General features: G+C 26.8%; 2 protein-coding genes across 2 annotated transcripts in view; both read left to right on the top strand.

Annotated features, from left to right (window-relative positions):
• The window catches only part of LOC124925186 (MADS-box protein AGL42-like), a 30630-nt gene extending 21344 nt beyond the window's left edge, over positions 1 to 9286 (top strand). Inside the window, exons 5-7 of the mRNA XM_047465156.1 lie at positions 8906 to 8947; positions 9033 to 9074; positions 9164 to 9286. Of these exons, the coding sequence (XP_047321112.1) occupies positions 8906 to 8947; positions 9033 to 9074; positions 9164 to 9286 (207 nt within the window). The remainder of the gene's footprint in view (positions 1 to 8905; positions 8948 to 9032; positions 9075 to 9163) is intronic.
• Positions 9287 to 19875: 10589 nt separating this feature from the next.
• On the top strand, positions 19876 to 22330 carry LOC124926703. The gene is made up of 4 exons (XM_047466983.1): positions 19876 to 20299; positions 20385 to 20476; positions 20602 to 21591; positions 21659 to 22330. The coding sequence occupies exons 1-4, from the start codon at positions 20068 to 20070 to the stop codon at positions 22205 to 22207; spliced, it is 1863 nt and encodes a 620-aa protein (XP_047322939.1). The 5' UTR covers positions 19876 to 20067; the 3' UTR covers positions 22208 to 22330.
• The last annotated feature ends 139 nt before the right edge of the window (positions 22331 to 22469 follow it).

Consider the following 22469-nt stretch of genomic DNA (forward strand, 5'->3'; position numbering starts at 1 on the left):
ATTTTTGTATTTAAAATTCAAATCTAAAAAATAAACAAAGAAAGAGTAAGAAAATTTTAGTATTTTAATTAATACTATGAATTATTTAATTATTAAAGTGATAGTGATGTTATAGAGAGAAAACTAATAAATTAGATAAATTTCTAAAATCCCCTAAAAAAATCGAAATCAAACCGTTTTTAATTATTCAAATAATCTAATATGGCTAATTCCAAAGGAAGAAATGAAAAATATAGCCAAAATGACAACATTTGATAAAACGAGAGCTCAATAACTAGATGTGCGGTTTATCTCAATAAATGATCGATTTCAATTAAGATATAATTATTATTTTTTAAAAGGTCCATATATATTATAAATGAAAAAAATGTACAACGACAAATCATGATATAAAAATAACAAATAATAATAATAAATAATACTAAAACAAGTTATCGAGCTCGTAAATTTTCAACAAGAATGATTAACTCCCCCGATAGACTCTACTAGTTTTTCTAAACGAATTTTAGAAAACATCATAATAATAATATTATAAATGATACGCATTGGACGACTACGATCATTGAAAGTTCGATAATTTCTCTCCAACCAGATAGTCCACCAAAGAATAAATAATTTGAATGGTAACCAAAATATATAGATTTGTCATATCAGCCGCATTAATCCAAACTTCTTAGCAACTACTTAAAGACTTGGGCATCACACTGAATCCAATAATAATTTATTTTATTATTTATACCATTTTAATTTAGATGGTTTTATTCGAATTTGTTTCTTTGTTCGTTTTGGACTTATTAAAATAAAATTTATATTATTTAAAAACATAGAATTGTGGTAATTTTGATGATGTGAATAATTTTTAAAAAAAACTCTCTTGTTAATTCAGATTATTGAAGTAATATTGAATAGGGTTGATTTTGAGGAAACAAGTATTTTTTTTTGTAAAAATACTTAAAATAGTTAATGATAAAATTTATTTTATTTTTAAATGAATGTATTTGTTTAGTATTTTGGTTATTGAGTGATTAGATTGATAAGAGAAGGGATAAAATGATGTTTGATAATTTTTTTAAATGAAGGGTACTGTTGTAGTATTTGAGTTTGATTTTTTTTAAATTCAATCATAATTAAATATAATTCCATTCACTTTTATTAACCTTGACTCATTAATCATAATATTAAAGTATTATATATTTAAAAATAATAATTTATTTTATCATTCTTTTATAAAAAATAGTATTTACTCAACCTTTTTTTTAAATAATTAAGGTTTATTATAATAACCCAAACTTAAAAAACTGTTAAAAAATTATTAATATATAACATAATAAAATAAATTTTATTTTTGTTAAATAAAAAATATTTTAATTAATTATTTGTATGGTGTGATAAACAAGACGAAATTATGTTTGATTATGAAAACTTCATAAGCTCTAAGGCTTGTTCCATAATTGATTATTTGAAGATTTTGTTAAACAAAAATAAATTATTAGATGAAAAAGAAAAAGTTATGTTTGTTAAATTATTATAATGTTATTTTCTGTTTATTTTCTGTTTAAAATTTAAATTTTATAAAGATAAAGTAAAATATTTTAATATTTTTGTTGATGAAATGAGTCATTTCATTGATAAAATGATAATAATAAGATAAAGAATGAATTTATAAAAAACGTATAAAATTAAAAAAAAAAAAAAATAAGTAATCTATAAAATTTACATAAGTCTTATTTGAAAACATATTTTCTCAATGGTCTCTCTTTCAATCTTAAAAATATTTATAATAAATAAAAAAATCAATATATTAAATAATAATTTGTTAACTTTTGATTAATACAAAAATTCCAAATTAACTTTTGTAGAATTAAACAACAATGATAAACTTAATTTCATTTTGAATTATAATCACTTGATTTCTTTTAAAATAGTAAAACTTTTTTTTACTGGTCCAAAGATTTCTACTTAATTTCTACTTGAAAAGATATAAAATATGTCAGTTTAATTATCATGTGAAGCCAAATCAAACGGGAACTAGCTTTTCCAAATTGGTTTTAAACTTTAGATAGTTTAAAATAATTTTAATTTGAGTTATAATTATTACTAAAATCAAATATAATCGAAACTCCACACCTGAAAAATGCTGCCCTAATTATATATTTTTTAATTTAAAAATATATAATTTCCCCTCTAAACTCCGGTCCCAAACCGATTGATATTGATTTTTTTGTATGAATTTTTTTTAAATCAAATTTATTTAATAATTTTTTTTAATTACCTCATCTTTCTCATTAATCATTTTATTCATTAAAATATAAAAATATTTTTTTATTTAATCTTTCCATCTCATTTATTGTCATTAAACTAGAAAAACTAAGTTTAATTTAATTTAAGTTATTTAAATAACTCAATCAAATAAATGATAGCACTCCCTTTTAAATACTTAAAAGGATCAACTCGCTCATAAGATCAATTATTTAAAAAATTAAATAATTATTTGAGGATCATGATATACCTCAAATATAATTTCATTCACTTTCATTAATCTCAACCTTTTTTAAATAATCAGTTTATTACAATAACCCAAACTACTGAAGAAGCTTATATATATAATAATAAATAAATTTTATTTTTGTTAAATAAAAAATGTTTAAGTGTATGATGTGATTTTGAGAGATGAGGAAATTATGTTTGATTATGGTTCTATTAAATAAAACTCAACAAGCTCTTAGGACTTGTTTCATATTGATTATTCAAAGGTTTGGTTAAAAATAAAATTGTTGGAAGATTAATTATTTGAGTTGTTAGTTTGTTAAATTAATATAAAATGTTATTTTATGTTTAAAATTTAAATTTTATAAAGATGGCTAGTTTGATTCAACACTCAACTTATTTAATTTTTTTATATTTATAATATTATTTAATAATATATATAATATTATATATATATATATATTTAATTTTAAATATTAATAATCGATTTAAATTAAAAAAATAGTATACATATTTAAAAATAAAATATATTAATATATTATTTTTTATAAACTTTGTTAATATATAAATTTATATATTAATACTTTCTAATATTTTTTTTAAAATCTCTAACTTCTGAACATAGACTTTATTCGGTGTAGGTTTTTTAAATAATCAAACAAAATCAAACATTATTTTATTTCTATTTCATTCGTCACCTTACTTAAATCATTAACTAAAATATTAAAATATTTTTAATTTTAAATTATTAATATATATATATATATATATATATATATAATATTTAAAAAAAAAATAATGATTACCATCTCAAAAACATTAACAATTATTTTTTTTTCCTCTAACTTTTTAGATAATCCAATCCGAACAATGACATAATCAACCATCCATTTAAATAATCAGGTTTTCTAAAACGATTTAACCGAGATAAAATACTAACATAAAACAAACTCAAAGTAGTCCTCTAGTTTGTTTCCTTTTTTATGTCTGGACAACGAACTTTGCCACAAATTGAAAACGATTGATGAAGACACCGGCCCAGTACGTGTTTCTTTCCCATCTTGTATGCAAACCATAATCACATATATATACCCACTATTTGTTTCTCTAGAGGTTTCTCTTTCTCTTTCTATATATATCTATACATACCCTAGAAAAAGGATTGTAGCTTTTCTGTAAGTATTTCAATCTTAGTTACAGAAATATGCATCTTTGTGGATAACATATCAAGCTTTTGGCCATTGTGTGAATTCATATTTGACTAATTAGGGTTTTTTTTTCTTTCAGGAAGAGAGAGAAAGAGAGATGGCGAGGGGGAAAGTGCAGATGAAGAGGATAGAAAATGTAACGAACAGACAGGTGACCTTTACGAAGCGGCGAAACGGCATATTTAAGAAGGCTTATGAACTTTCCGTTCTCTGTGATGCCGATATCGCTCTTATAATCTTCTCCCAGAAAGGGAAACTCTACGACTTCTCAAGCTCCAAGTATGTTGTTTATCATCATTAGATCTGAAGCTTAATTAGATTCTCACTAAAATCAGCTTATTTAGCTTATAAATATTAACTTAAATAACTACTGATCCTCTCTCTCTACAAATATAATCATGTTTATTAAGATTGATTAATTGGATTATAATTAGCTAGCTGTAAGATATGATTACTTATTATACCTTATTTCACATCAACGCATACATTACTTGTTTTGAATAGATTATATAGATCCGATAGTTAAAACATGAACAGTCTAAGTACATGAGAAATCAACTTGTAAGAATAAACACTGCTCAGACAAACTGACATTTTTAAGATACTGTTCAGACTTGTCTTGGGAAGTTGACCAGATTCTTATAAAAATGTAAGCTTTGACGATGATTGATATAGGGTATTAATTACGTAAGCATAAATTGTAATGATTATAAATTGTAATAGGTATTAGCAGAGTCGAAGTTCGTCGGAGTCACGCTTGCGCTTGGGCTTGAGCTTGAGCTTGGGCTTGGGCTTGGGTAGGCTTCAGTCCCACCGAAATTTAAAAAATAATTGGACTAGGTGGCTTCAGCTTCAATTAAATTAAAAAAAAATAAAAAATAGGATAATTACCTTTTCTCTCTTCTTTAATATTAGATTCCCATATATCTCTGGTCCCACCTAACAAAACATTTTTTGTTTTTTATTTTTATAAATAAAATTAAATTAATACTTTATGTTTTTCTGATGTTCGAATAACTTCTATAAGAAGTTAATTTCGTATTTTTAATACCATTTCTTTCTCCAAATTAAAAATTATTTGAATTAGCAATTGAGTGACAATGATATAAGACAGTAATTTTGTTGAAAAACATTTTTAAAATATTTAGTTAATTTTTTTTAATATGAATACAAAAAGGCTTTTTATCCTTACCTAACTTAATTATAATATTATTTTTTATCAAATAATTAATGGATGTGTTCTAAGTCATTGCGTTGTTTTCTTTTTTAATTATTAAAATAGAAGTGATTTGAGTTAAAAAAAAAATATTAAAAGTACAAATATATAATAATAAATAATTATAGAAGAAAATCTAATAATTTAGTTTTTTTAGTTAATTCAATAAATAATTGGTATGTTTTCTCTTTAAATTTTATATAAATTCACAAATTATTTTTAAGGTATATATTATCTAATTTTGATGAATGATAAGTCTAATTTAAAAGTTAAAATGATTAATTAAATATATTTTTAATTTTTTTATTTAAATATTTGTTAGTGTTTTACTTTTTTATAATTTATTTTTATTAGGAAGAATAGAATGGTATAACTTGAATAATGTGTATGTTAAATGTTTTAAATGTACTGTTTTGTTTCATAAGTTTATAAAGTAAAGGTTCATAGATCTTTTATTTTATATGTTTGAATTAATTAATTTATTGTATCAATTATAAGAAGAAAAAAAAAAGCGGAACATAAAAAGTTAAACCTGAGGGGCTGAAGATTTGGTTTGCGAAAAAAATTGGAGTTAGCCCCAAATAATTTTTCATCCTGTCTCCGCCCCTGAGTATTATAAGTTATAAATTATATAGGTTATTAGTGTTTGGTTGAGAGTATAAAATAAGTATAGTTTATATAAGTTTTATTATTTTATGTTTGGTTGGTGGTATAAAAAAGTAGTAAAAAGTGTAAAAGACTATTTTATCCCTATGTAAATAAAATATTTTTAATTATTATTTTAGGTAGTTGTATTGTTAATTATATAAAAATTAATATATTTTTTATAATATAGTTTGTATTATTAATTATTTTGAAAATAATAAAAAATAATTTATAATTATTAAATAAATATATTTTTTAGATAAATATTATTATTGTATTATATTATTATAATTTAATTTTTATAATTATAAAAATATTTATAAATAATTAATACAATCAACACTATAAAAGACAATCACAAATAAAATAATAAAATATATTATTTTTATTGAAGATAAGTAAATAAAAGGAAAGGTAAAAGTATATGAAACAAATGAAAGGGAACAAAAGAAAAATGTGAAGGTAATAATGGAATAAAAAAATGATAAAGGTTTGTAGCAGGTGAATTCAATTACAATTTTATACTTAGTTTAGGGTATAAATTATACAGATTAAATTACTGTAGTTACAAAAGTATACAACCAAACAGTTAATAAATTTTACTGCAATTATAGTACAGTGCTATACTCCTTACCAAACGGAGGCTAACTGGATTTGTTTGATTATATGGGTTATCTGTAAATTGTAATCCAAAACTTGAATTGACTGCAAGTCTGCAAGGGGGTTGAAATTTCAAAATTATTAATGCTTAAATATTATGTATCCTGTGTGAGTTTGAGTGTTACAATTAATTTAATTAGAATTTGTTTGGAATTTCTAAATAGTAAAATCTAGAAGTGTTTGAACTTTAAAGTTCTAATAATATTTAAAAAATTAATTGTGTGTGAGATGCTCATAAAAAAATGAGTTTAGAAATAACACTGAAAGGGAGTAGATTACTAAAACTTTATTATTGTGTAACATTTTGATTAATGTCTAAATTAATTAATTATTTTCATAATTTTGATGTTATTGAGTACGTAGTGCATTACATTTTAATGTTGATGTTTTATATCTTGAACATAATTAGATTAACTTAACTGATAATGAATTTAATTTTCCTTTTCCACAAAAAGAGCATTACTATTTGATTGTGTATAGATATGTGTAAAGAACTTCCTTCTTTCACTGGTTAAATAAAATAAAAGTCAATATCAATAAGCTAAGTAAGAGCATGAAATACTTGCTTTTGTTGGTCTTCGAGCTTGTTTTCTCCCCCATCTCTTATAGAAACCACTAGTAACCTCACTACTTGGATTATCCATAGTCATAATGTTTAGAGCGATTTGATCCTTATTCCTTTTCGGGTGAGAGCTCGCAAAAATTTTATGGGATCGAGATGCATTTAAAGAGAACCCTTTTTGAATTCCAAGTGTTATAATATATTGTTATATATTGGTAAGATATTATCACAATATTGATGGAAAATATATTCTTCAAAATCGAACAATTTCTCAACCAATTAAGTATAAGAGATGAACAAAATAGAAGGAAATTGAAACGACAATGCTAAAAAAATTTAGCATAGAAAAACCTCTCTTAAAATCGAGATTAAAAACCCACAAGATCTGAACATGAAACTTAACACAACTTAAATTTTAGTCTTTTTTTTCTTCACTATGAAAAAAAATGTATTGATTATATGCGTATGGAATACTTACTTCTCCCTGAGGTTCTAAGATTGTAAGAGGAGTGACCATGGATGAAGAATAATAAATTCAATCAATACAGGTGAATTATAATGCTAAAAAAGTTGGAAAGATAAAAGAGATGTTAAAATATATATATATATATATATATATATATATATATATATATATATATATATATATATATATATATATATATATATATATATATATATATATATATATATATATATATATATTAATTTATATATATATTAATTTAGAAAGTTAACACAACTCTATATTTCTTTAACTTAAATCATTTTTATTGAGAATCGAAAGGATGACATTTAATCTTTTAGATAAAAAATTTGTCATGTCTTTAACACTTAATTATACTTTTCTTATAATGATTTTTTCATTATCCTATTGTTCATATAAATTTTTTTTTGATAAATTATTATTTCATTGAATGTAGCATATATCTAAGTTAGACGAGGATTGGAACAAATATATATAGACAGACACCAGCTTGCGTATTGCAACTATATATCCATGTGATTTATAGTGATAGTCGAAAAACAGGTACATGCAAAATGGGAAAACACAAGTGATTGCCTTACTCGATAGGCAAGGTGTAGACTATGAAGCGAGTTCTTTTCATATGCTAATTAATTAAAAGGAACCAACAACATTTCCATATCGGGGAGATGATTAAATAATGGACCACTATATATGATCATGTCCTCTTCTTTTGACTAACTCGTGACAAACAATATTGACGTCAAGATATTAAGATTTTGTGCTAGATCGTATTAAAACCAATTTTATTTCCTTGAATTATTGTATGTATCCATGTGAGTGACAAGGATTGCAACAAACATACTCGACAATAGCTTGCGTGTAGCAACAATCCTCGGGAAATCCTACTATGCCTCGTGTATACGAGCTAGATGATTAGATATCGGGGTTAAGTTGGGGTTTTGAATGTGAGTTGTCGGTCACTGATGTTAATATTTTTACCGCCACACCCTCTTATATATGTTGATAAATTAATTTACAACCCACAATACTAAATGTGACCGATATTGTTGCTTTATGTAAGCAGCTTGTTGATGAAACTGTTTTAAAGATATATAAATATATTGTTGCAGTATAGAGAAGACGATAAAGAAGTACAAGGAATACAGGAAGGATCAGAAGCATGATGAAACCAACAGACCCAACATGGATCACCGCCATATTCAGGTTTGAATCAGCGGCGCAATTCTTATCATTTCTTAGAACACTCCTTCCAAATTTTGATTATTGTTTTGATGATGATTATTGCGCGCAGCTTCTGAAAACTGAATCAGCACGAATGGCTGGAATGATCCAGTTTCTGGAATCCTGTCAACGGTAATTAATTAGCTAGAAGCCCTCGTGAACATATATAAAACATTATAAACTAAAATTTTCAAAGCATTAATTTTAGGAAACTTCTGGGACAAAGTATTGATTCATGTTCGCTTGAAGAACTGAAAGAAATGGATGCCCAAGTGAACCGAAACTTACAGAACATTCGTACAAGAAAGGTATATATACATATATATATATATTACAACCTAGCTAATTAAATTTCATTAAATCATGAAAAACTGATGATGATGATGATGATGATTGCTTCATATATGATAATGTAGGAACAGCTGTTCAAAGAGCAGGTAGAGCAGCTAAAGAAAAAGGTAATAAATATCATGCATGATAATTTTGTTGTAAATATCATCATCGTTCATTAATTAATTTATTGATTGTTACAAACTAAAGCAGGAGAGGGAATTGCTGGAAGAAAATGCAAGATTATGTCTAAAGGTAATGAATGCAGAATGATGAATTAATTAATTAATTTAACTACAAGTGAGAAATGCAGTTTTGTAATTTGGTTGGTTGTGTTAATGTAGTGTGGGGAGAAGCCATCGGAGAAAATAGAGAAGGAAGCAACAGCAAGTGATCATGACATGAGTGGCCAAACTTCAGAGGTCATGACTGAACTCTGCCTCCTCACTCGTGCCTCATCACCCTAAATCATCATCATCATAATAATATTATAGACGATGGATTATCATAATTTCATAAATAAGTTGTTTTATGGCCGAATGTTTTTCATTTATTATAATAAGTAATTGCATGTACTGATTAACATTTTATCCATCACATGATTGGTCATAAATTATTGAACTATTTATATATATTAGAATCTTTAATCTATTTTTTTTTTATTTATGTATGTTCCTTATCTTAATAATATTCTATGTCCATAAATCGTTATAAACTATAGTTAAAACATGTCCAGATATGCAGTGAAGAACGGTTAATGAAAACGTTTAATTCTGAATCTTTAATGACACTATCATTGGGGTTTAAATCTTTCAACTCTTTGTCAAGTTCTTGAGAATGAAAAAACATCTACCTTTTGTGTGATAGTTTAACACTATCATTGGGATTTAGGACCTTTTATGGGTTGGGATCTATCTCTACACAAATATATGTTCATATTATAGATGTCTTAATAAACTTATTTTAAAAGAATATTTTAACTGGACTTAATTAACTTTATAATGATATTAACCAATATATAATTACTAACAAATAATATATATATATATATATATATATATATGAACACCCCTGAAAAAAAATTAGTTAAGAAGCCTAATGATAGCCATGAACTCATGGTAATTACCGGCGTTGATAGTAAGAAGAAATCGTGAGAAGAAGACCGTGTAACTTTGTATAATTAGCTCTGGAAGTACTCCCTCTCCCTCTCCAATATTAAAATATAATTTATTATTTTTTCTTTACTCTTGCTCTATTTTTTTACTTATTTTTTATCGAAATATATATTAAGTCTTTAAAATATAATTTACTATTTTTTACTTTATTCTTGCTTTATTTTTTTACTTATTTTTCATCTGAACATATATTAAGTTTTTTAATTTATAATTTATATATACTTTTTTTTTAATGAAGTTAATGTATATCATGGTGGAAAGTTTATTCAAATAATATATGGTAATTGAGATTTTTTTATGTTTATAGGTTAAGATGATATTTAAAGATAAATAGTCTGAATAATTTTTTATTTTCATATAAATGATGATCTAAGTGGTAAATGATTTTATTTTTGTAAAAACTTTATATGTTTAAGACAAATAAAATAATTATTTATTACTTTTATTAAATATTTAGCCTACTTATTTATAAATTTAAAAGTGTTAAAGAGTTATTATTATTATTATTATTATTATTATTAGGAAGAGAACTAAATTTTGGTTGGTATATAAAGTTTATTTAAAATGGTTAATTTAATTGAAATGTTGTCTAAGCAAATTTTTTTGTATAATTTATCGTTTTTTAATAATAATTCTATTATATTATATTCATATATTCTATAAATGAGTAATTTTTTTTAAAAAAACTTGTGAAAATTTCTTGAACTAAATGGGTTATTTATTTACTTTAACAATAAAGCAATTGAAAATTCTCAGTAAAATAAAAAGTGTCTTTCTTGTTTATTGTTGTACACTTTATATTAAATTGTATATAACTTAAAAAAAAAAATTATTTGAACATTATAATATAATAGTTTGTTATATATATATATCATTGTTCGACACTTTATATCATTTAAGCTCACCCCAAATTTAGTTTCCGGGTTCGTCATATATATATATATATATATATATATATATATATATATATATATATATATATATATATATATATATATATATCCAAGAAGTTAACATTCATTTCATCCATATAACTCATGATGTACAATTATTATTCATTATAAATAGAAGAGGGTGCGATAGGGAGAAGAAATCTGGTTGCCTATAAATAAAGAAGAACCCTAAAGAAGAAATCCTTATCCATCTTTGAGTGTATGAGAGGAGAGACGAAGTTGAGGACTTCCATTTTGAGAAAAAAAAAAAAACAGAAGAGTTAGTACCCAACTGTTTGTGGACTATCTTCTTCGTCCAACTCAAGCAAAAAAGTTTTTATTGTGGAAAATAAATTAATAAGTTAAAAAAAGTGTTGGAACACAATTTAAAATCCACCAAACTCCAATTTAAACCTTACCCAATATATACACAATGAAGTGAAATGAAATATATATGCTGCATTAATGAATTGGTTAATACGATTTGTTTGATTGATTAGGAATATTTGGTGCAAATTATATATTGTTCAAAATAGAAGAATGATAAGGTTGATAAATATATTAGGGTTCAAAATTAGTGATCTTCCGTCAACATATTTTGGTATGTCATTAAGTACTAAATTGCGATCCATGTCGATTATCACTAAAATAGAATTTAAATTGTCTAGATATAAAAGTTTTAAAATAATCTCGAAAGGGAGTTGACTGATCCTTATTAAGAGTGTGTTGACAGAACGCAAACAAGTATCACTGTCTGAACAAGATATTATGCACTGACAAATATGAATAGTTTCAATGTGGGGCATTGTTATAAGTTATTCGTTAAAATGATTTCATATAATTTTTATTAGGAAAAACTTTGGGAATTAAAGATTTCATATAATTTTGTTACAAGTATTACTGGAATTTATTGAGTGATGTCTGTGCTTAAATGATTTTTTTTTTTCATTTTTAATATATATTGACCTTTAAAAAAAAAAGTAATAAGTATGTACGAGTATGACTGATTGACTGGTGTGATTTTAACTATGGATATTATTTAATTTGGAAAATCTGAAAATATGAATTTGATGAACTAAGATTTTTCTTCATCCTGGACAAATGGGGGGTAAAATTAATGTACAGACACAATAAAGAAAAAACTCAAAAATTCATTCCTATACAGAAATATAACGTGAAATTAGTTTTTAAGAGAAATTGAAACCAAAGAAACTAGGTGGAAGGAAATTAAGAATCACTTAAATATCATATTAAATTTTGAAGGTCATTATCAAAGATCGATACAAAAAGAATAAAGTTGGACGTTTTTAAGCACAAAATTTTCACATTGCAAACAAATATTAAACATATTTAAAAAAAAAAGGTCATGTTACATTATTTTTTTTCTTTAATCGTGTATATTTTCAAAAATTAGAATTGAAAATGACAATCAAATTTAAAATATTTTCTCTCTTAGCTAGATAAAAATTTTGCTGGTTCAACTATTATTTATTGGGAATAATCATAAATTTATGACAATGGTGTAAGCGATTTTAATTTCAAATTTAAGACTCTTCCAATATTTTTGTTTAATTATATTTAAAACTTCCTCTAACGTCCGTTATTTATTTTTTGTTTAATTATATTTTAAACTCCCTCTAACGTCCGTTATTTATTTAACATTAATTTGATTTTTATTTATTTCCTTATTATTATTCATTATAAATGTTTTTTTTTTTCGTGACATCGACTCTTCATCGGGCATCGATCGACCAGGGTTCTGACGACGATGTTCCTGATCCTGGACAGAAGTTTGCTCAATTCGGCGCCGACTACTTTTGGGGGTGTTGAATTAGCTTTTTAGAGAGTTTCTGGTGTGAGAAGACCGAGTTCGGATATTCACAAGGATTTCTTCACAATGCAACCTACAATGACATTTGTTCTGGTACGACGAATCACTCTGAGGTTGTTAGGGTTTAGTATGATCCCAAGGAGTGTAGCTACGAGAATCTTCTTGATGCTTTCTGAAAAAAGCATGATCCGATCTGAATCGCCAGGTATGTATATATTTTTATTGAGTTTTTTTTTTGGGAAACAGCTTAGTGTCATTTCATTAAAAAAAATCCAAAAGAGGGAAAAAAAATACAAAAGTTGAAGATCAGATCTAGACAATTTCTAGATTTGACAATGAAACAATAATTGAATTACAGACAATAACAACAATCAATTAGCGCCTACATCGTTTTTACTTTTTACTTGTATTCTACTTGTGACATTTTCAAACGAAATATCTCATATCTGACAGAGTTTTCTATTCTCTTCATTCCTTTCGATTCCTCTCCAGGATTGAATGAGTGCATTTCCATCTGAAGTTATATCTCTCCAAATATTTTTATTTAGTTAAATAACTCTGTTTAGGGTTTTATAACTTATAAAGAAGAAGGGTCGTGAATGATTTAGAGAAATGATGTTGGGACACAATACCGATCGGGAATATACTTTTATATGGAGGAGAAAGAGAGATTAGCGAGAGATCGACAAAGTGTTATCAGAAATATTATGACTGAAATACTTCTGGTAAAAAGAAGTTCTAAATATAATTAAAACAGGAAAAAAGAGTTCTATAAATAATAAAATATTAGGAGAATCCTAAATTTAAAAAATCGCTCCAATCACATATCCCAAATTTAACATTATTCCATTATTTATTTTGTTACGAAAGTATCAAACAATTTTTTAATGCTTAAACTAACTTTAAAAGAGACCGCTCATTCAAATCTTGTGTGATATTATTGTTTTTTAGATTTGAAATAAAATAAGAAATTGAAAGGGGTTTAAAATTAATAATTTGAAGTTCATAAAAGTGATAGAAGTTGGCTCCAAAATGGGTAGAAGAGGACAATTACGGGAACAGTGGACAGACATAAATATAGTAATGATTTATGTGTGTGCAAAATTAGTTTGTGTCCTTCCTTCCTATACAATTTTATTTTATTAATATTATTTAGCATGCAAATAAGGGGAGGGAAATGGAGGGGACCTTCCTATTAAACATGGCCTTATTCAGCATACATACATACCAAACGGCTATCTATATATATATATATTATTAATCCAATCATTAAACAATACTGTCAATCGTACAACCCACCTTTTATTTTAAATTTAATCATTACAAAATCATTCAATTATTTTAAATAAATTATATACAAGTATATTAATTTGCTAATTTAAATAAGTAGTTCATTATTTGTGAACAATAAAAACATTGAAATTTCTACTTCTTTAGCTCAATGTGCCTGTACTCTATACATTCTGTCTTTTACTTCCTAAATATAATATGAAGAAGATATTTTAATGTTTGAAATTTTGAAAAGAAATGGAAAAAGACAAGACTGTTCATTACAGTCCAATTATATTTTATAGCTAGATCAGGTCATAGGGCATTAGGGCTCCTTTGGATTTTTACTCATTTGTCAAATTTTCATGATTGATTTAATTTGTCAATGTTAACTGATTATTGGCATAAGATAACAAAAATTTGGAGGTCTAATTAACTTTTTAGTAATTAATTAAACCCATTTGCTCGAAATTTATAACTTTCTCATAACCATTTCGATAAATTTAGAACTAGTTTGATTTTGGTTTTTATATGAAATTTTTATTCAAAATTCAACTATCTCGTCATATTGCATTTCAAACATTAAACAATTCAATTCAGGAACTAAAATATTAAATAGTCTTACTTTATTTTATAAAATTTAAATTTTAAATAGAAAAAACTTTTCAACCAAATAAAAACTAAAAAAAACTATTTTTTCATCCAAGAATCTCTTAAATAAAAACCTCAAGAACCAACATCAAATAATCTCATTGTTGAAACCATCCTAACCCTGAACACTTGTCTTTGAACTCTTCAACTCGACATTGAAACAAGTAATTTTATTTTATTTTTGCTAAAAAGAAGAGTAAAAGCCAAAACCGATTGTTGAACTTATTCTACATTTTGGTCGAAAGTTGAAGACTTTGACTCTAAATATATGGACAAAAATTGGCCAATTAATTCCTATAATTTATGTTGTAATATTTCTTCATGTTATTAATTAGTTATAAATGATAAAAAGAAAATGTAATTTACAAATCTAAGTAGTTAGTTATTTTTAAATAAAATATTTAAATTTCAAAATTATATTTTGTCCCCTCATATAAAATAAAAAGTAGGGGATATATAGCTGAAAACCCTAAATTGAACCTATATGCAATCACACCCCCTACATATGGGCCTTGTTTGATGTATGGGTTATTTGGATAAAGTCTGGGTTTTTTCCAAATAACCCTGGTGTGATGAAAAGGATAAAAAACCAGGTTTTTTAAATTTTATTCCTATTATACCCTTCCCTCTCTCCCTCTCTCCCTCTCTCCCTCTCTCCCTCTATATATATATATATATAATAAAATAATATTATATTAAATAAAATTTTAAATATAATAAAATAAATATTAAAAAACTATATATATATATATTAATATTAACTTTTATTAATATATAAATAATTTTTTTATAAATACTTATAAATAACTGTTATTATAATTCAAATATTACATAAAATAATATAATAAATTATAATTTTATTTATATTGTGTATTTATTTTTATTTAATATAATTAATATAATTTTTTACATAAAATTAATGTTATAAATATTTTTATTTAAATATATGTCACTTTATTTTCTAATATAATTATTTATTTACACTATTTAAAATTTAAATGGTATATTAAATAATATAGATTGTTATAATTTTATTTATATTTTAAATTTATTTATATTTAATATAATTTTTTAAAATAAAATAATTTATTAATTTAATTTATATAAAAATAAATTTTATAATGTAATAAAATAATATATATATATATATATATTTATAAATATAAAATAAAATATTTAAGTAAGGGTAATATGGGTATTTTAATTAATAAAAATGTTGATTTGATTGATGATGGGATTGTTGGGTTTTGGGATAAAACCTGGGTTTTATCCCAAAAACCCAAAGATCAAACGAGGCCATGGAGATACAAAATGTCAAATCCCTACGGTAACTAAATAAAAAATAAATTGAAAAAAACACGTAATTTATAATCAATAAATAGCCACCTAATGCCCTAATTTCCCGCTAGATTAGCGAAATCTACGTACTTTTTGAATTTTGAAACAGTCTCTCTCTCTCTTTACAAACATAAGATTGGGGATAATATTACTATTTAGTGGTGGTGGCCAGGAATTATATTTATTTTGTATTCTAGGGAAATCTGACACTTACCAAATTGCCTTATATATTTATCAAGATTTTAATTAGGGTCGATGATAATATTAATAATAATTACCAAAAATAACTGTTTTGTTTTGTAAAAGTAAATATTTATATTACCCATTATTATTATTTTTAACTTTTATATTTCAATACATTACAAATTAAACGTGAAGGTCAGAATCGGTTTCCTGTGGGATGGAATCATCTGTTTGCGGTCCCAGGTTCTTCGGGAACTTTATTACATTATCGGTAGCACAATTAAGGGCTTGTTTGCTTATTTGGATAAAAAATTAAATTATTTAGATCAAATATAGAAGCTCATACCCGAAAGGTAATTTTCATCCTTTAATATATTTAATAATGTAACAATATTAATTAATAGATTCTCAAACACCTCAATTAATTAATCTTTTAAGATAAATAGCACAATTTGTTAGAAAAATAAAAGAAGGTTAGCACAATAAATTATTGTCATAGACTCATAATTGTCTAAGTGTGGTTTATTTGGAATTTTTTTGAGTTTTATCGGGATTCATTTATTGATATCCGAGTTTTTGAGTAGTTATTAAAAAGTTTGGATTGATATGACTGATATTAGAGACCTACATATTTGAGTTTCCATCCCAATTAATTTTTGGTAAATTATTTGGTTGGAGAAAAATTGTCGAACTCTCAATAACTGTTGTTGTTCGATGCGTATCATTCGTAATGTTATTATTATGGCGATTTCTGAGATTTGATCAGGAAATTCAGTAGAGTCCGTTGGAGAATTTATCGTTCTTTTCGAAAATTTACAAGCTCAATAACTTAATTAGTACCGTTTTTTCTTATTTTTTAATTTTTTTCATGTCATATTTTGTTGTTTTGTCTAAACGATTTTTTGTTTTTATTTTTAATATATATGGATATTTTTTAAAAAATAAAAGTATTGTCATAATGTAATTTTTAATTTTTAATAAAAAAACCAATAATACCGTTAGTTCAAATTTTTATCATTGAGATTGAGCTACATAATATATACACGGTGAGTTTAATACTTACACGTCTTTTATTGCATTTAATTTGTAGACCCAAATACCTAACTAATACTTGCCACGTGATTTATTAATAATAATATCTTTCACTTCCCATAATTTATTAATGAAAAATAATTAACCAAGATTAATTAATAGCACCTTACTTTTAATAATAATAAAAATATTTAATTAGAATATAAATTCACTCTAAGCCCCCAAACTTTAGAAATCAGCATATATAAAATTATATATATTAGTATTTCTTATTTTAATAAATATTCAGCATAAGTACTAGTATTTATTATTAATGACATTATGAATGTGACAGTGAATTAATTGGATCTTTGAAATTTGAAAGTTACTGCTGGCAACCGAACATATATAATAGTCCCTACCTATTTATTGATTTGGATATTATTATCCAAACTTTTTCATTTTTATTTTGTCCCTTCAATTTTGAAACTCTTTGAAATTATCCAATTCCTGTAGGCAATGGTTCAAGTTAGGTGACTTTTAAATGTTTGGAGATTCTTAAAGTTGAGTGATTTATTAAACCCATTAACAAGAGGTGAAAAAAAGGAGAAACTTCAAGTAAATAAATAAAATTTAAAAAGTTTGAGGACTTGTAATAAAATTGATAAATATTTTAGGAGCTTATTTGTAAGTGTCCTCGATGTTGTTGTTATTTTTATTATTATGCAACACCCGTATGAATTCTGAAGCTTTCATAAATTGAGAATTCAATGGAATTGGTCAAAATAAAATTGAATGCCTCTAATATCTGGGCCATTGTCGGTAAAGTAAAACGATAACTTACTAATAGATTTCTAACACTTATGTGATATTTTTTTTGGTGATAGTATTTGTTGTATAGTTAAAGAGTACATTTCTCATTTAGTTATTAATGAAGTATAACTTGTTTTAAAATAAAAAATTGTATTTATTAAAAAGGATAGAAACAAGCTATAAATAATTTATAAACACCTCAAAAGTAGGATGAAGAAGATTTAAACAATTAATCATTTTTTAAAAATTTTAAAAATCTAAACGAAGATATTTCCAATAACAATCATTGTGATTTTCAGGATTACTTAAAGGATGGACCCATTAAGTAACAAAATAATAGGAAGATAAGGTAAAACAAATTGAAAAAAATAACTATATATGTGTACGGTTTCAAAAAAATCTCTTGACAATACAAATTGAATTTACCCACAAAATGATCAAAATGAAAATAACGAACTCAAATTGTTTAAGAGTATATATATGTATTTGACAATATCTCTTGACTGTTTGAGAGAAGATGAAGAACACATGATAACTAACACAATGGAAATGAATAGGTAAATAATTAACCACTATAGAAGGAGAGTGTTATTTGGACAAAACCAAATATGGTATGACTAAACATAACAAAACACAATACTAATCAAGATTTGGGTGGTAACAAAATAAATGAATCATCAAAGCATGAGAGGAAAGAAAATGTAAATTTAATGGGAAGAAAATTAAGGTGGTGTAAATAGAAAATAGTAGGGTCATATATATAAAAGGGTGAGGGGTAAATGATGGAGAAATATAAAGTAAGGAATATTAGAAGGTGTAAGAAAGGGTCTCCCTCACAGCTATAAGGGTTGTGTCCTATTATATATATAATGAAAGGGAAATACATGCATGCAGACACTAGAAGCCACCCATTATTGTGGTCCATCATGTTGTATACCTGCCCTTCCCTTTCAAGTGTTTCTGGATAACCCTCCCTATGCCCATCCCCATAATCATCATACAGAAAAAATTAGACAAATGCACATGTTCACTCTCTCTGTCTGTGTAAGAAAAGTTTTTGTTTTTTTATTTAAATAAATATTGTGGTTCTTATGCATTTCCACACTAAAATTATCTAGCTAGTTAGTCATATCATTCCATCAATCAATATCCAAGAATTAGTCTCGATAACTCTAGGTTCAAGTCCACTGGTCGCACTCCAAAGAATTTGGAGTAACCCAGTGTTCTTAACAAAAATTACTATGTAAACAAATAATTTCTCTAGTTAATCATATAAATCAATAAAATAAGAATATATATATAAATTTATAAGGAGTAATGAAATGAGAAATTACTAACATTAGTCACTAATACTAATAATGAATGTTCCCCACATGTAGAGTTAAGTGGATGTAGAAATAATGAAATGAACTAGTTAAAAATGAAGTTATTTTTAATATTGTTTACTAATTTGAGAGTTGCAGATCACAGACAGGGAGACAGAAGAACAAGTAATCATGTGTGTGTCGTCGTGATCATCATCTCATTTCCCGATCAGTGAATGGAGACAAGGAGTGGTGATTGATGATGTTCATCTTCTCAATGTCGACGACACAAGAAACTCAGTCAGTCAGTCAGTCACTCATTTATTACAGAAAACAAATATATTTTAGCTAGCATTCTCTCCTTTTATCATTTTTATTAATTAATTAATTAATAATAATATGTTAAAGATAATGTTAATTATTAATATTGGCAATGCTAATTAAGATAAAAGCTGCTGCTGCTGCTGCATCAAAAACTAACACAAAATAATGATTCCTTTCATCTTCTGATGAGTTCTGATCTTCACACTATATATTAATATCAGGCAGGCATCTGCAGCAGTAGCCCAAAAAAGAAGGCAGCTTTTCTTTCTCTTTCTATTTGAAATACCTTAAAACAACAACAGACTCTCTGTTTTTTGACAAATAAAATTAACCAATCTCATCTATAATATAACTCCAGTCATTTTCACTCTATTCCAACCCATTCCTTCACTTTCCTTTCTTTAGATTTTGTTAGAGATGGGCAGAGATTGGAAGTACTATTGGGGAGGAGGAGGAGCAGGAGGAAGGGGGACCGGAAAAACAATCAGATCAAACAATAACCACGATGTCGACTCCTCCGCCGCCGCCCCCGCCGCCACAAGTGGCTGCTGTATAACTGCCGTCTTTCAACTCTTCGATTTTCAGTCTTCTTTGTGCCACCAACTTCCCTCTTTCCAGCTTCCTCAACAACCATCCACCATTATCAAAGGTGTGCGCGCATTACTTCTTCTTCTTCTTCTCTTTCTTAAACCTAGCTAGCTTACAGAATCACTAGAATTGTTTTTACAATGTAGGAGCGGAGGCACCCAGAAACAGCTTGGAGATAGAACCGCCCATGGAAGCCTTTTCATCCGCCATGAAACATGCACAAGCCTTAAATATTCCTGTAATTAAGATTCCAACACTAACATATATATATATATATATATATATATATATATATATATATATATATATATATGTATGTATGTACTTTTGTCTCCATTTTAATAATCTTTGATAATAACCCAGGTGGGTATTCAAATTAAAACTGGATCGTCTTCAAGAACAGAAGACTTATTATCAGAATGCAGTAGCAGCTCCCCTGGACTCAAAACCCCAAATCTTGTAGCTAGACTTATGGGTCTTGATCTTCTACCTGATCAAACCATCCCTCTTTCTTCTTCTTCTTCTTCTTCCATTAAGTCCCGCAATTATCATCTTCACCGAGATTCAAAACCCCGAACGAACAATAACTTCGTTTTAGACATAGATTTGATGGGTTCGCGGTCATTACCGGAGACACCGAGAATATCATCGGAGAGAAGGTCGAACCTAGACTATCATCGGCTTTCGCTTCAAATCAACAGAGAGAATACAGTCAGTGGCCAATTTGAGCTGTCAAGAAACAGTACAGGAAGGAGAGATGTTAAAGTGTTAGACGAGGAGAACAGAAGCCCTGGATTCTACGCCAGACAGATTGTTAAAAAGGTCAAGGACAATATTAGCAGGAAAGTTGGTTCAGACATAACCAATACCGTTATGAACAAAACACAGTCTGAATCTGATCACCAGAAACAAAGAATCAACGATGACGACGATCAAATCGTCTTTTCCAAATCCAATAAACAGGGGACAAGAACCGATGAACCCGCATCTTCTTGTTCCCCGAGGCTCCGGTTCTTGGATCTCAAAAACAGAGGATTAAGCAGCCCAGGGAGGGTCGATAATCCTAAACCGAGTCCTCAGTTTAGGATTAAGAAGGAGATAAGACGCGATCAAGTTCTTTGTATCAACAGTCCTAATAAACAATCCTCTAATACAATCAAGAACAAGAAGGAGGAAACCTTCTTCCAGTCGAAAGCAAGAAGGAAGAAAGAGAAAGGTCCCGTTTTCAAGAAATCCAAGAAAACTCCATTATCGAGCGAGCTTCTGAGTAACAGCAATGTCCCAAACGTCTTTTACGTCAAGAAAAACCCACCAGCGTCGTCTCCGTTAACAAAGTTCACTGATCAAAAGCAGGTAATGTTCTTTCTCCTTAATTCTTTTTTTACATCAATTTTTAGTCATTGAAAAAATCTATTTACAGAAATATGACGATAACCACTCGTCGGAGAGGAGAACCGAAGCCAAAACGTCGACGGTTTTGAAGACCGTCACCGTGGCTAAACGATCCACGGAGGGGATCAACGTGACACCATTATATGACTCGGTAGACAAAACCGTCTTTAACCGGCTTGAGCCGGAGCTCATGTCTTATGAATCTTCTCTCAGCTTATTCGATGGAAATGCTTCTGTACCAAACATGAGCCTCCGCTGCAACCGGTTACTGATATTCGATTTGGTCAACGAGTTTCTAGAAATGGAGTTTTCGAGAAAGGAGTTGGGCTTAGGCAACAGAATGCTCAAGGGACCGGATTTGGTTCGGACAGTCTGCCACAAGATTCAGAATTTACCGGCGTCGGATTGCAGAGTGCTGGAAGACATCGACGGGATAATAGAAAATGATTTACGGGGAATTGGGAAAAAGTTGGTGATGATCGGAGAAGATGAAAAGGAAGCGATTATGGAGAAAATTGAACGGGAACTCATGGATAAGCTGGTAGAGGAAACGACGTCGTTATTGTATCATGGGTAGTAAGTAGACTAGAGATTGACAAAATAACCCGGTATATTTTTATGAACCGGCCCGATGGTTCTTATAAAATGTCCACCTTTTATGAATTTGAGTAAAACTGAATTCGGAATGAGATGCACCATATTATTAAAGAGCAAGCAGGAATTTGAAGTCATAAATGGTATAAAAAATATAAATTGAACTTGAAAAATGAAATTGTTCTCTCTTAATATGATTATAACACCATTCATGACATCAAATTTTCATTCTTTATCCTTACTCT

The sequence above is a fragment of the Impatiens glandulifera genome, chromosome 2, assembly GCF_907164915.1.
Source record: "Impatiens glandulifera chromosome 2, dImpGla2.1, whole genome shotgun sequence".
NCBI classification, from domain to species: Eukaryota; Viridiplantae; Streptophyta; class Magnoliopsida; order Ericales; family Balsaminaceae; genus Impatiens; species Impatiens glandulifera.